General features: G+C 39.2%; 1 protein-coding gene across 1 annotated transcript in view; it reads left to right on the top strand.

Moving 5' to 3' along the window:
• The first annotated feature begins 7,036 nt into the window (after positions 1 to 7,036).
• Positions 7,037 to 14,784, top strand: part of RNF219 (ring finger protein 219) — a 45,224-nt gene continuing 37,476 nt past the window's right edge. Inside the window, exon 1 of the mRNA XM_009281748.2 lies at positions 7,037 to 7,256. Within this exon, the coding sequence (XP_009280023.1) occupies positions 7,037 to 7,256 (220 nt within the window). The remainder of the gene's footprint in view (positions 7,257 to 14,784) is intronic.

The following is a 14,784-nucleotide window of genomic DNA, read 5'->3' as shown; positions in this document are numbered from 1 at the left end:
CTAAATCCAAAACACAGCACTGTACCAGCTACGAGGAAGAAAACTAACTCTATCCCAGCCGAAACCAGGACAAACCTGAACCCTTCTGGACCAGTGGTGGGAGGCCAGGTAGAACAGCTAGGTTGTCCAGGGCTTTTCAAATGTCCCTAAACACTGTATTTAGGAAAACGGAATCAAGATCTATTTATTCGGCATCTGAACTTAAATCATGCCCACTCTGTCTGCCCCATTAAGATCTTCAAGAGCAGGCCCGCCTGCATATTCAAAGTCCCTTCTTGTCATCTACCAATAGACACCAAGTCTACAGGGCCTTTCAAATCAATTTTCCAGCTGAGGAAAGATAGGAACAACTCTTACTTTAACCCCTGTATTACAAACGTGGACATGGACCCCCTGTGACATGTCATGCTTCAGCAGGATGGAGGCAAGCTCTCCCTCAAAAATATCAAAACAATACCAAAGTCCAGTTTTGGGAAAAACTGTGCCTCAAGAATTTTATCAGCATAAATATATTCTGTTAGCGCATGGATATCTTACTTATCAGCCTTATCTTACTTTGATAAGGCTGCTTGTAAACAGAAAGTTTCCAGGGCCACAAGCTGGCAAGACCCAACACATTTCAGGAGCCAAGTTGTTCTCACCTGCTAAGAAAAGAAAACTGAAAGATTACATTTAACGGTGTCACCCGCCGATACTTTTCATATCAAGGCAGTGTAGCTGGTGTGGGGACTCACAAATAGTACCACTGCTTGGAAGATTCCTCCTGCTAGTCTCTCTTTTGCTGTCATGATTTCACAGGAAAAAATGCTGGAGTATTACAGCACATCTACACAGCCAGATAACTGACCTCCCCCATTCACTCCAGCATCCTGAGTCCTCTGAGCACCCACACTGCAAAAATGCTACTTTGCTACCAGGACCTCTTTAGGAACAAACCATCAAACGCCCTTCAAAACAGAAATCAAGTGGACTTTGGGGACTAGTTCACTGTGGGGAGCACTGCTAAAAGACAGTACAGAGCAGACTGATCCAAAGTTGAATCCCTCAACCCTGCACTGTCCTGCTACACTGAAAAATATGAACAAGGGTGCACCACTTTTCCCATGGGCTAAGGTTCATTCCTTAAGGCAGATTCAGCAGGCGGTGTAGATTTAGCCTTAGACACTAGCCCCAGGGGAGAAATGCAGAATTTCTTCAACTGTTCTTCATTCTGCTGCGATTTTTCATTGTAGACAAGATAGGAATAAGCCAGATTGATTGGATTGTCTTTCTAAATGTCTCACTTTACCCACATGTGACAAAGGCAGAAAAATTTCTGTGTTAGGAAGGTAAGTATTAGGCAAACTGTGCATGCTGGATTGCAAAATGCGGTCTGTCATTAGCAATACTGAAAGCAAGAACAGCTGTTGAAAGCAGCTGAGGAACCTCAGGAATATGGGGAAAAACTACCTGACACCACGATAATGATGAAAATAGAGAATGCTGCAACTTGAAGGGGCAATCTACCTCAAACGATGAGTGATCATAATTCAGAAAGATGAGAGCCAATACGTGGTGCCTGGAAGGAGGAATTCAGGGTAGGAAGAGGAAGGAAAGGAGGAAGGTAGTTCAGGCTTGGGAGTCCTCTGACTTTCAGGAGAACCAAAGAGAAAATGCCTCACAGCACTGGCTTCTGTATCTCACAAAACAACACCCTTTACCCTTACCTTTTCCTTTTCACCTCATCCTGCTGCATGCAATCTTGCATCAAATGTTGTGAAATACAAGTCGGCATGTCAGCTCAGGAGTAGCAAATGTCTGGCTTCACGGAGACACATGGAACCAACTCATTGTTATTTGGGGGCTCTTTCCTCTTTACAAAGGGTGGCTTCTCTAATGATGTTTTAGACCACAGAGAAGAGATGGAGAGAAATACCAGCATGTTATCATCAGGGTTTTTTAAGGCTCTACAAGGCAATCAACCAATATAGTGCAATAAGTACAGTTCTTGTGTTGTTTTATTTAGTAACCTCTTCTATTATTACAATTGAAAATGATAGTTAAAAACCCAACATATGCTATAGATTAATCCCACTTTAATTTACAACAGTTGCCACCGGATTGCAAACTGTTTCCCTGTACTAAGTGTTTATTATAAAATCGCTAACTAAGAATTGGAAAATAAACCATTCTGTGTTTAAGAAAAAACACAAGCACTGGTCATCATCCTGGAATACAGTAGCAAAGTCTGAGCTAAATTAGAGAGCTGATAAATATATTAGCACAGCACCAATAGTGTATAATGAAATCTTTTAAATAACATAGGGAAAAGGAACAAAGTTATTCAAAATAAATGTCTTTTTCTACAATAGTACATGCAAGGGGTCTCCACTGTATTAAAGCATATAAAAATAATGGAGAAGAAAATTGAGTTGTGAGCACTGAGATTTTCTACATTTGCTTATTTTTAATGTAGAATTCAGGCAGGTGTCTCAGGCAATATACTACAGTTTCATGTATAAATGAAGCAGTAAGTTTCAGTAACTTAAAATTAATTTAGATTAAAATTGAAGTTTAGCTCCAAATGGAATTGAGTTGTGAAATAGTCCTTTCAAAAATGAATGGAGATCTAAATTTAAAATGACTGTTGGCTAACAGAATGGTGGAATATTGGTTAAAGACTGTGATTTGAAGCCCATGCTTACTAAAAAGCAGATAAAACCAAGTCTTTAAGGAGAAGTATGTGGCCCATGTAAGCCATCATTTCAACCTGTTACCAAGTTAGTAATATCTACTTTCCTTCTGAGTTTTATAAATATAAAATCACCTTTAAAACCCCACTGTACAAATCTTAATCTTTTATGCTAATGTTTCTGAAAAAGGTCAAAAAATGAAATACTTCTTTATCTGCCAGTAATGTTTTTAATTCATATTTGCTCTCTATTTAAAAAAAAGCAAGCAAAAACCCCCTCAGTTTCCTTACGACAGCAGTCACCGAATCATTTGGCTATTTTATTAAAATATACATCAATAAGAAATGTTAAAAATCAGAAGTGACATTATTTTGGAGGGTGAATTGCTAATAAAGCAACACAGATTTTCATCCTGTGTGAAACAGCTGGACCATGACGAGATCACATTAGCACTAATTAAAATGATATTTTTTTGTGCAGTTTTTGTTAATCCAGCTTCATTGGACTCAAAAGGATTTTTGAAATCTGTAATAAAAGCTATTATGTAATCTTACTCTGGTTCTCTTGCATCAGGTTACTGTGTGAAATTTCCCTATAATAAACCATATTTTCTTAAAACTCACTCAATAAAATCAATATTAAGTTTTTTACTATTATAGCTGTTTTTCCCCAATATATGATCCTCATTTAATTAAAAAAAATTAAAGCTTTAATTTATTTTTGCTTGATGAACAAGAAAAATATCATATTAAAGGCAACATTTTGCCATGTTTCTCTTTCTCCCTCACTTTCCCAGGTCCCTGTTGTTCCCAATGTATAATTTGCAAAACATATTGCTTCTACTTACAATGAGGCGGCCCAGCTGTGGGAGGGAAAGGACAGCAGTCTCCAATATTACCATAATAATCTGCCTAAGGTCCCATGAGCCCTCTGGAGTATACAATTCTCTATACTGCAGGCCCCAGCTGGAGAATGTTCTCTTGACATGTATGCCAACCTTTGCCTGCAGGCAAAATAAAAAAAGGCAGAGAAGTAATCATGAAAATAAAAAATCTTGTCAACTGTGGTAGGAAGCAGTTTCCATGTTTTTTTGCTCACGTAGGCAGTCATTGTGCTAACAAAATGATAGGAGACTTTAAAAGACTGCAGCTGGTACGTGTTTTGCTGGAGAGGGGAGAACATCATGTGCCACGCTAATTCTGCAATTCTAACTTTGGGGGAAAAAATGAGCAGTGATATTGTATTACTGTCAATATGCATGACAGCTTTATTTACCTCCTCTTCCGATGGCTGCTCATTACAGGATTTAAGCAGGAAAGTGAAACCCTGACAGTGTAGTGCTAATTGCAAAGGGCCAGATTGTGATCCTCATTGTTTTGTGTTGGGTGGTTGGGTTTTTTTCACTGCCGTGAGGGCTCTCAGGCAAATAGTCTGGCTGGCTCAGTGGGACTAATTGGGAAGTAAATGCCCATCACTGTGAAAGCCATACAATTGGCTCAGTGAACTTTCCAAGAAAAAAAAAGCATGACTTTAAATCAAATAATGCAGTAAATGGAAAAGGTGGTTGGAAGGCGCATGTATAAGATCAAAGACCAATTCTTCAATTTCAAACTCAATTTGAACCCAAGAACCCAAGGTCTTTCTTCTGATTTCATTCAAACAGATGTAAGTAAGAGGAACACCAGCATCACAGAGCTCAAAACAAGTCCCACCTTGTTATAGTTTTCTAAAAAAATAAAAGTGGTCTTCTGTAAAGAAAGAAAAAATGTGTGTGTACCAGTCATGGGTCAGAGGCTGTATTTTCAAAAGAGTGTTGCCAAAGTACAACAAAGGGCTATTTAACATTTTAACCCTAATTAACACTAAAACAAGATTTCCTTTTATTTTTATTTACTGCTGGAAGACATATTCTCACTCAAATGCACGGTATTTCATTTCACAATAACCTCATGGATTTTACAGGTGTACTCAAGACGCAAGATCTTTGGTACTAAACCAGTACCCAAACTGAAAACCTCAACTCTCCTGTCTGAATGAGCTCAGAATATAGCATCCATCAGAGTCATACATTTCTTAATCTAATGCATTTTGGATAGAGCAGATTTGTGTAACCATAAACCTGTACGCGAGCGGAGTGAAAATGGCTGTGGAAAGCTAACAGATCAGAAGAGAGCTGCTTCAGGCTCAGAGGACACAGGCGTGGGAGAGACCCAGAGACAGGGGTGGCTCCCAGCAGGGGAAGTTTCAATGCAGTCACCATCTTCCTCCTCCCTTCCTACTCCCCGCTACCCACACAGAGTTTTTCTTTATGTGAATAATAAAAACAAGCCTGTTAATTTAAAAGAACTTTTCACCTACCTATGTGTGTGTACGTAAATATGTATTTTTTTTATTCTCCAAAATCTGTTTTCATCTCTTTTGCCTCCTTTCTTCAAGCCACCTAGAAGGAACAAGAACAAGTTTAGCTCAATAATTGCTCTTGAAGGATATGTACAGTAGCAAGTTAAAGAGTTCGATTTGTTGTCTGAAAGTGGAAGTCATTACTTACACTGGGTGGACTTGGGAGAGACCCTGTCTGTCTGGCACACGAATAAGATCGTTCTTTAAGTCTGCCAGCCAAGTGGAGCTTAATTGAAGACACTGGAGAATTTAAAATGAGGAGAAAATGAAAACAAAATAAAATATATATTGAGAAATTACTGGGCCAAGATTAAACAGAGTAGAGAATATTCCACGTGGATGTAAGAGAAAGAAGGAATCATGGCCAAAGCCTATTTAGACAGACTTGAACAATGTCCCCTCATAAAACTACTGGAACTGAAGAACGTGACTCTCCAGAAAGAAGGGTCCTTCAGAGTCCAAGGCACTAACCCTTAGGAGGTGTTTTCATATAGTGCAGCTTTGGATATAGGTGTCTAAACTATCTCTCTGCATTTCATCATATGTAATAGGACATCACAGTCCAAATGAACAAATAAATCCCACATCTTACCACAGAATGAGTTGGAAGCCTGGTTACCATCACTGTGGCTGAGTTAGGTATATAACCTTGCTACCAGATTCATCTATGTTCTTACAAGAATGAATCTAGGTTTGGGGAGGCATTCCTTCTCTCTTTTCTTGCTTGTGTTATTAACGTGGCTTGTGTTAACTACTTACTGCTCCGAAGCCACAGCTCCGTCAGTAAATCAAACATTCCCTAGTGCACTCCCTGGCACTGTGGTCAACCTGCACCACGCAGCCCAGATGAGAGCAATTAAACACAAACCCTATTACTCTCTGCAACAGGGTGGCCTTATCCAAGCTGCCCGCTGGGAATCAGCAGTGCCCTTCATAAACTCCCAGATCGTCCCCAGGAGCAGTTTGGGAAAGCATTACTCAGCACGGGCCAAAACCATGGGCAGAAAGACTTCCAACGCTGTTTACTGGTACAGATGTAGCATGAACATGTTTTGCTTGTATTTGAAATAAATTTAATGGATTTTTTTCAGGTTAGTGAGACCACCATAAATGCACAAAAATAGTTACCATCCTGCAAAGCTACTGTAAGTAGTTCAAAAAAGTAGTCTATAACTGGGTTACGGATCTCTGTGAAACATTTATACTTTATTTGCTGGTTCAATCAGCTAAAAATAAATAATGTTTGATATGATATGTCATTGTGACATAAAATAACAAAATGAGTTTTCACAAAATGTAACAGGAGTATATGCTATCTTGAAAAAATGTGGTTGTTTATGTTTGAAACAATTTTATGAATCCAACCCAGAAAGAACGTATAATTTGGACTTAGCTGAATTTGCATTTTCCTTCAACTAGATGTACTCATTGATATTAGGCATGGCAGTAAGTATTTTGGTTGATAAGCAATATGAGTAGGAGAAGAGGCCGGAGTCATCAGCAACAAAAAACCCACCGTCTAGCAGAAAAATTATTTTAATAAGTGTAGCCCTCCCATAATCTCCAAATTGCACAATTACACAATTCCATGGTTTTGTCTTGATGGTAGGAATACAAGTGAGGTTTTTGTAAATTAATCTTCTCTTACTTTCTTCACCCAGTGGGATGAGAGAGACTGATCTAACCCATTTACCTTAGGCACTTATTTTTGCATGGGATGAAATCTGGAAGTTCTTGTCTCTCTGCAGAGAGAGTCTAGTCAGCTAGCTGATTAGACAGCCAAAGTTAGGTAAAACAAATGGCCTGTTTCTGTTACTTCAAGTTGATTTGGAAAATCCCTCTAGGCATGAGATGTGCCAAGTGCCTTTAAAAATCCAGCTCCAGATCTCTGCAAAATCCCAACCACCTGTGTTATGTGCTCAGTTTGCAAGTACTTTTCTGTGCTTTCCAAACTCCCTTGGCTCATGTCAGCAGAAAATATTTGCCACCAACCCAAACGGTTCCAACTGCAGATGCTGCTGAGAAGCCGGCTCACCCCTGCAGGAGGAGGTCGGGAGTTGGCACAATACCGCAGGACGCTGACAAAAGCAAAAGCAAAAGCAAAGCAAAACATGTATGCACGCAGCCAACAGCCCTGCGATGAAGGGAACCTACCACTCAAGCCTCCCATGCACATGGGATTGGGTACGCCGCAGCGGCTACCACAGACCTGACGCTGAAGGAGTTTATGGTGGGTGTCCACCTAAGGAAAGAATAGGAGATCAGACCATCCACCCAAACAGAAAGACAAAATGAAAACAAGTAGAAATAAGTATTTCTACTCTCCGCTGAGTGAGAAAGAATTGGGGATGTTACTTTTCTCACTGCAATGGGCCTTCAGCAGCTAAGCTCAGCCATGCAACATAATTGTCCAACAAATCTAGTTGCTACTCTGGGGATAGCTAGCTTCCCACGTTTCCTTAGAAAGGAAGTAGTAGACAACTACATATCCATCTTGGAAAGATGAAAGCTTTGTTCCCTATGTTATTTTGGAGAGAGATAGGGACCCATCACTGAGTACCTGGCAGATTAAAAAAAAAACAAAAACAAAATACAATTAATGTCTTCAGTCTCTGCACTGTCAAATATTCTCCTGTCCTCTCACAAACCTTTGGATGATTCTGAAAACCCTCCAGATCTCTGTTATGATGCTTATCCCAAAGCCTGGGAACTGCTAACACGTCAAGGGAATATTTGCTGAACACAACACCCCATTCAGAGACATGACTAGGAAAACAGGATTTGTGAGTTGCTACGGAGGAACTACTGAAACCCTGACTGCAAAAAGAAAACAAAATATTTCCCTATGATACCAGATATTTTCAAATAAATGAAAAAGAGAAGAAAAGGTCTTATACAAGAAAATTGTCCAGCAACATCTGAAATACTGAATGCAGCATAAACTGGGTGGACCCCTTGTCATGGTATGTTGCACTTCTGTCAAGGGTATGAAACAAAGGGAGAGGAAGGGAAGAGTAAAAACTGACAGACTACAGTTCACTGAAAGTCTGATCCAAAACCCAACAGAATAATTGGATTCTAACGAGTTTTGATTCAGTCCCGACAAGTCTATTTCTGTGTATGAACAAGAGTTTTGGAAGTAAGCAGTATCACTTATAACGCCATGAGGAAAAATGTCTACAGATTGCCAAATTAGACGTTTCTAAGAGCATTATGAAGCATGCTAAGCAATAGGATGGGCTTTTAAAATTAATAAATGGGCTTAAAAATAAGGTTATTATTTTAAACTTAGAAAGTTAGTGATAGGACTTTAAAAGAAACCCCCTCCACAAAGAGGAAAATAAGTATAAATTGCTAGGAAAAACTGACATAACAGAGACACTCAAAAGATGCACAGATTTTTGTTTGGAAAAAAGAGGAGAACTTGGAGTACTGAAGGAAAGCAGGATTATGATGTTAATAACTAGGTGAAAAGAAAGTTGTGTCAGGTCTCGGAGTCTTTTCTGTTTCTGAATTGTCTATTACCAGTTAATTTTATCCTCTCCTTCTCTAGGTTTCCTAGAGAGATCATGGTGCTGTGACTGAGCTGGTTACAAAAGGAAAACTGACTGTGATAATTCAGATTAATGTACAGGCATCAGTTTTCCTCGGCAACTGTTAACACAGATACCAGTCTTTACAGAGGCTCAGCTCTCCTTTCTGCTTCCAGACTCTCCCCTCCCTGATTCCCCGGCTCCCAGTGGAAGTGAAAGGGACAGTGCCAGGGCAGGTCATTTTGCTTCTTAGTTGCTTTCCCTGACATCCACTTACAAACCTAAAAGCATATTTATTCACTATTTGTTTTGCTGTCATAACTAAAACCTTCCATCAGATACAAGAACCTCACTTCGAAATACACCAGAAGATTACCTCTGTCTCAGAAAGCTCTTGGGGGCAAGTCTAATTTACTTCTGTAGAGTCGAAGGGAGGGGAGAAGCTAGTGATGGAAATGTCATTCACTGGAGGGCCAAAACTAATAACATTGCACAGAAATAAAAATACAAGTCTGTCCAAACAGGAAACACAAGAATGCAACTCATACAACCGTAATTCAAAGATAAGAAAAATCTCAGATCTGGAAGGGGGGGGACACAACTTACTTCCTTGTCTGAGATATACAACTCAAATAGTGGCTGCTCCTAGGCAAGTCATTGAAAAAAATTTTCTAGTGCACAGAAGGCTGATCCAAACACCTGAGTTTACAGAAGCCATGGATTCAAACCAGAGCTGTTCTCTTGGTGTATGGAACAGCGTTCCTATGGTGGAACAAAGGTTGGGGAACCATGGCTACAGAGTCACATCCAGAAAGAGACTTGAGCAACCATGGGACAACCTAGGCAGAATTTAAAATCTGTGATACAAGGCTTGTTAATCCAGAAGTCCAAAATTCAAAGCTTAAACTTAATGGCTGAAGCATCAAGTTCAAGATATGTGTGAAGTTCTGCTACTGGGAAAATGCCAGGTCTAAAAAACAGCCACTGGGATTCATGAACTACATGAGAAAGTGTAAGTGCTGCGTGGTTTCAATTTCAATTTCCATGCTTTAGAACCCCTTACAAAGCAGTGTGCAAAGACAGCAAGTAGCATAAGGGAGTTGGTGTCACAGAAAAAAGCATGCTCAGGTTGTTTGCCTTACACTGCTTAAGCCAGAACTTGCAGCAAGAAATCAGTATCAATAATAGCATTGCCCATTATTAAGGTCCAGGGACATGTTCTGGCCATATCTCAACTACACACTGGGAGCACTAGGCCACTGCATGCAGCAGCCTCATACTTTTTTATGCTGCTATTATTACTTTGAGTTCAATATAAGGAAACCCAGACTGCTGCCTGGACAGGATGCGTTGGATCGAAACTACTCCCTAGTCTGCATGATCAGGGAATGAACGTTCCTATATACAGTCAGGTGAACAAATGATGCTGGTGAGGGAGTGCCAAGTCCCATGTGTGACAGTTACTGTCATCTAAGAGGCCAAGACTCATGTCATATCCTTCTCCACACCTTTTGTTCAGAAAGGAAGTTTCTGGACCAGAAATGTCAAGTGAGGGAATCTTGCCACTGCAACTCTTCCTTCTCTCCTTACCGTTTTCTCATTCTTCCTGAACACTCGGTCATCCTCTCTCGGTCATCATTGGACTGAGAAGAATCATCAGCTTTTTCAGGTTTTTCCTGGCAAAGATATTTTGGAATGGGTAAGTAACGATGCTGCTGTCAACGCTAAGCAGGAAAGTATGCACTCTAACAGCCAAGGAAAATTCCTGTGGTTATTTTTGATATGGTATATCATATTCTTTATTGAATAAAGGTACCATGGAGTACCTGCTTTCCTTAAAGACTTGTTTGGGGGTTGTTAAAAAAAAAACCAAAACCACAACTACTTTTCTAAAGGATTTGGGTTCCATGCATTTGTTTATCTATTCTTCAGTGTCAGGAATAACTGATAAATGCAATACATCGAAATAGATAAATTAATAAAAATTATAAGTGTTGCTGAGAGAGTGATGCCAGCAGCTGTGATACAAGGGTCGTTATATATCAGTGACTGCACATTAGCTCTGTGTAAAGCATTTTGAGATCTCAGGATACAACAAGAGCAACAACAAAAGCCCCACAATGTGACTGCATTATTTATTCAATATAGTCTACACCACATGCTGCATTTGCATATAAAGGATACCTTATACTGAGTATACACAGTTATAGAAAGAAGAGGTAGGCAAGGGGTGTTGGATCATCTCTTCCATCTCCCTGCCAACACAGTGTCATTCCCTACTGAGTATTTTTAGTGCTTTGCCCAGTCTAGACTAAAATGGAACTTAGTAGTTAGGCTTCTTTCAGGGACTCCTCACAGCCCAACAGAACTCATACTCAGTGTTATCTGATATTAGATCTCTATTTTTTTCATCTCTCCACCATACCCAATACCCTCAATTCCCTTTTTTTCAGAAAACTTCAGTCATGAGATATTCTGAGGTTGGGACCCAGCAAAAATTCAGCTTGATTATTCTTCACACTTTTTTTCACACTCATGAACAAGAGATATTTGTATACCCTATATCACATATATGGCAATATTAACCTGCACAATCATGTGTTAAGTATATTTTTAGGAATATTTGTCTCCTGTATGCAACCAATATCCTTATGACTAAGTGTAACATTCCAAATAGGCAATAGTCAGTCATGTTAAATTTGCCTTAATAAAAATTTGTTCTCACCAAAAGTGGAGTTCTACTTCCAATTTCAAATGTCCATGACACAAGTGTCCCAAATTCTTCTTAAAGTGATAACTTTTTTGTACATAAAAATGTTAGGTTTTTAAGCATCATTTCCCAACCTGCTGGTGCTAGAAGTGGGCATTTTGTGCCTTTAAGAGGAGACCCTTGGCTTTCCAAGGGAACATTTCACATGTTTCTCACCCTGCAGCACCATGAGGTAACAGACTTCAAAATCATGCAATGATATGTATTCACAGAAGAAGAGCTATCTACGGTGGCTTCACAAGGGGAGTAGTTTCAGACATACTGCAAGTAACATTGCTTACAACTCTCTAAAACAGCAAGTTCCCTTAAAATACCTTGACTGAATCTCTTTCCCAAATGTGTGACTGCTTGGCATGGTCCAAACCTGTCACTGGCATTCGTTTGCGGATGACCTGCACAGCTTATTTGAGATTTTGCTGCCTTCTGACTCTGCACCTACACTAAACACATGCTGATAAAACTCCCCACCATATCACCTTGCAGTTTGTACAGGTAAGGGCTGACAGAAGAAACTCCTTCAGGCCAGATGTAGTTGTTGGCTTCCTCACCTGTGGCACATCTGCTCACCATCAACTTTCACTCTCTAACGACACATTATTTCAGTTCTTTGCTCCAGTTAAAGAAAACTGAACATTAGCAACAAAGGGATGCTTAAAGCCTTAAGCACCAATCTCTAAAACAGATATATCGAGGCACTGAAGTGTTCTAAACATGATAGCCAGCCTACATGAATGGCATCAGTTCCTACTTACATACTGACTGGATCACTTATTCAGAGAGGGTTATTGGTTTTCTTTTTACTGAGTATCACCTTCTTACCAAACACCTTTGAGTGCAGCATGCTACTGCCCCTAAGAAAGAAAATCTAGTCTCAGCAATACCCCATGGATTTCAGGTTTTGTCCATAGTTTCTAAGGTCTCAACAGAAATGTTTCAAATAATATGCATGAGCAAAACACTTATTTTTCTGGCTTAAGGTTATCCCAAAAACAAATTAATGGGCCCTTCTTGACTGAAGTGCTATAGAAATAGTATAATCATGTCTTTATTCTTCAGACTAGGCATCTCCTGGTCCCATATTACCCATTGTAAGTATAATCTATTTATAAGGGGAAATTTAGGCATTTGATTTTTTTGCAAATTATTTCCCTGTTACGACAATTAAAATATCCTCTCATTAAAAAGGTAGGTACATATGTTGAAAAATATGACTGTATGAAATGCAAGCAGTGAAAAACTTGAAAACGGAAGTTTTTGTGCCCTCAGTGAAAAGGTCAGTCAATCAAACTTGGGATTGCTATCTCAGCTCACCAGCCCATATGGATTTAATATACAAAACACCCATGTTTCCTGTGGAAACACAGCCATCCGCAAGCATTCATTTCCAAGTAGCTAGGTATATTCAGCTGTGTGCACACAAACTTAAAAGCACGGTCATATTAAAATATTTAAATTAGAAGTAACACGTCATTTACAATGTAACAGTATTGCGTGTACAATGGCATACCATGGTACCTGTATCCGCTGGTAGATAGGTAAGCAGATATGGAAAGGCATTTCAACAGATAGGTATGGTCTCACAACATGACTATTAACATTCGGTATCCTTGGCAGCAGAAGTGGTCATTTAACGAAGTCCATTGTAGGCTGTGCATGTAATTTACGTTTTAACTTTTGTAAACAGCACTTAGTTGCTATGGCTGGAGGCTCTGTATAAATCATTAAGCAAACATATTCAACAATTTATATGAAGTCAAGAAGCAGGAAATCTCCATTTCCACATTTAAATCTGCCTGCATGTACATCATTACTGTATTTTATTAACTTGCCAATATAAGCACCCCCATCTGCATACCGTATTGAAGACAGTTGTCTTTTTTGTATCCTATACTTATAGAATTTTGTATGGAGCTGTAGAAAAATAAGTTGTAGTGATGGTTTGTAACCTTTCTTTAAGTAACCAGGTCAAGAGAGGTCCATGACCAGATTAATGAAATTGCTACTTATGAAGAAATGAGCTATACTGCAAACTGCAATCAAATCGGGACTTATAGAGCAAGCATATAGGATCTCTTCCAAGCTCACATCAGGCCTTTTCCAGAAATTGAAAAAGCCAGTCCTACAAAGGCTCAAGTACAGGCTTTAAACTTAATGTGAGTAATCACATTAGCATCAGTTGAACTTCTCTTGTGCTTAAACACATGTGTAAGTCTTCGTAGGACTGGTATCTAAATTCATATGGTTAGACTTTTATGGAATACAGAAACTGCAGAGTGCATAACTCTAAGAAAAAAATGTACTTTTATGGTTGATTTTACTCACCCAAACAGTTCAGAGTTCTAATAAAAGGCCCACAGAATAATAGTATAAAATTATTCTTATCCCTTATTCTCAGTAGCATCAGTCAATGAGAAGAAAAGACTATAGTCTATCCATATTTAATTATAAAGAAGGTTTCTCTCTGATTAATTGAATCATTAAACATGCACAGATACATTTTATGGTATTAAATATTAGTTACCTTCCAGTATATTAAGAAGTAAAAATCAGAGTGGATTAAATAGGAAGAATTATTCTTAGTGTATGTCTTGCAATGCTTACAACCGCTCACTTGTTTCCCAGGAAACAAAAAGGAAGCGCAGACATTCAACACAGAACAAGAAAATGTGCATAATCTGCAGAACAACTGGCAAAAAATCTTGGCCTCTCTTTAATTTATTTACGGTTTTAGCTATTGTGCTGTTTACTCTAGCCTTTACAAAAGAACAGTTCCGGCACTACTCATATTCCTGTACTGGCAGTTGGTGTTTCTATTAAAAAACCAATAAAAATACTACTTTAGACATTAGGAGATATGGAAAAACATACCCACCAAAATATCTGCAGCTTAGGTTCATAATAGGGAAGGATTTATCAAAACATCTTTATTTGAAAACCCCTGTGTTTTAAGTGGCAAGTAACTGCATTAGCAAATGCTGTGCCTCAGTTCACAGGTTTATATATATACATACACACACACACACACATAAACACAATTTACATCCAGAGAATTAATTTCATAGAATCATAGAATGTTTTGGGTTGGAAGGGACCTTAAAGATCATCTAGTTCCAACCCCCCTGCCATGGGCAGGGATGTCTTTCACAAGACCAGGTTGCTCAAAGACCCATTCAGCCTGGCCTTGAACCCTTCCAGGGATGGGGCATCCACAACTTCTCTGGGCAACCTGCTCCAGTGCCTCACGACCCTCATAGTGAAGAATTTCTTCCTTATAGCTAATCTAAATCTACCCTCTTTCGGTTTAAACCCGTTACCCCTTGTCCTATCACTACAGGCCCTGGTAAAAAGTCCCTCTCCAGCTTTCTTGTAGGCCCCCTTCAGGTACTGGAAGGCTGCTATAAGGTCTCCC

Source organism: Aptenodytes forsteri, unplaced genomic scaffold (genome assembly GCF_000699145.1).
Source record: "Aptenodytes forsteri isolate BGI_AS27 unplaced genomic scaffold, ASM69914v1 Scaffold51, whole genome shotgun sequence".
NCBI classification, from domain to species: Eukaryota; Metazoa; Chordata; class Aves; order Sphenisciformes; family Spheniscidae; genus Aptenodytes; species Aptenodytes forsteri.
The sequence above is the reverse complement of the archived record's forward strand: the minus strand, read 5'-3'. Positions and strand labels throughout refer to the sequence as shown.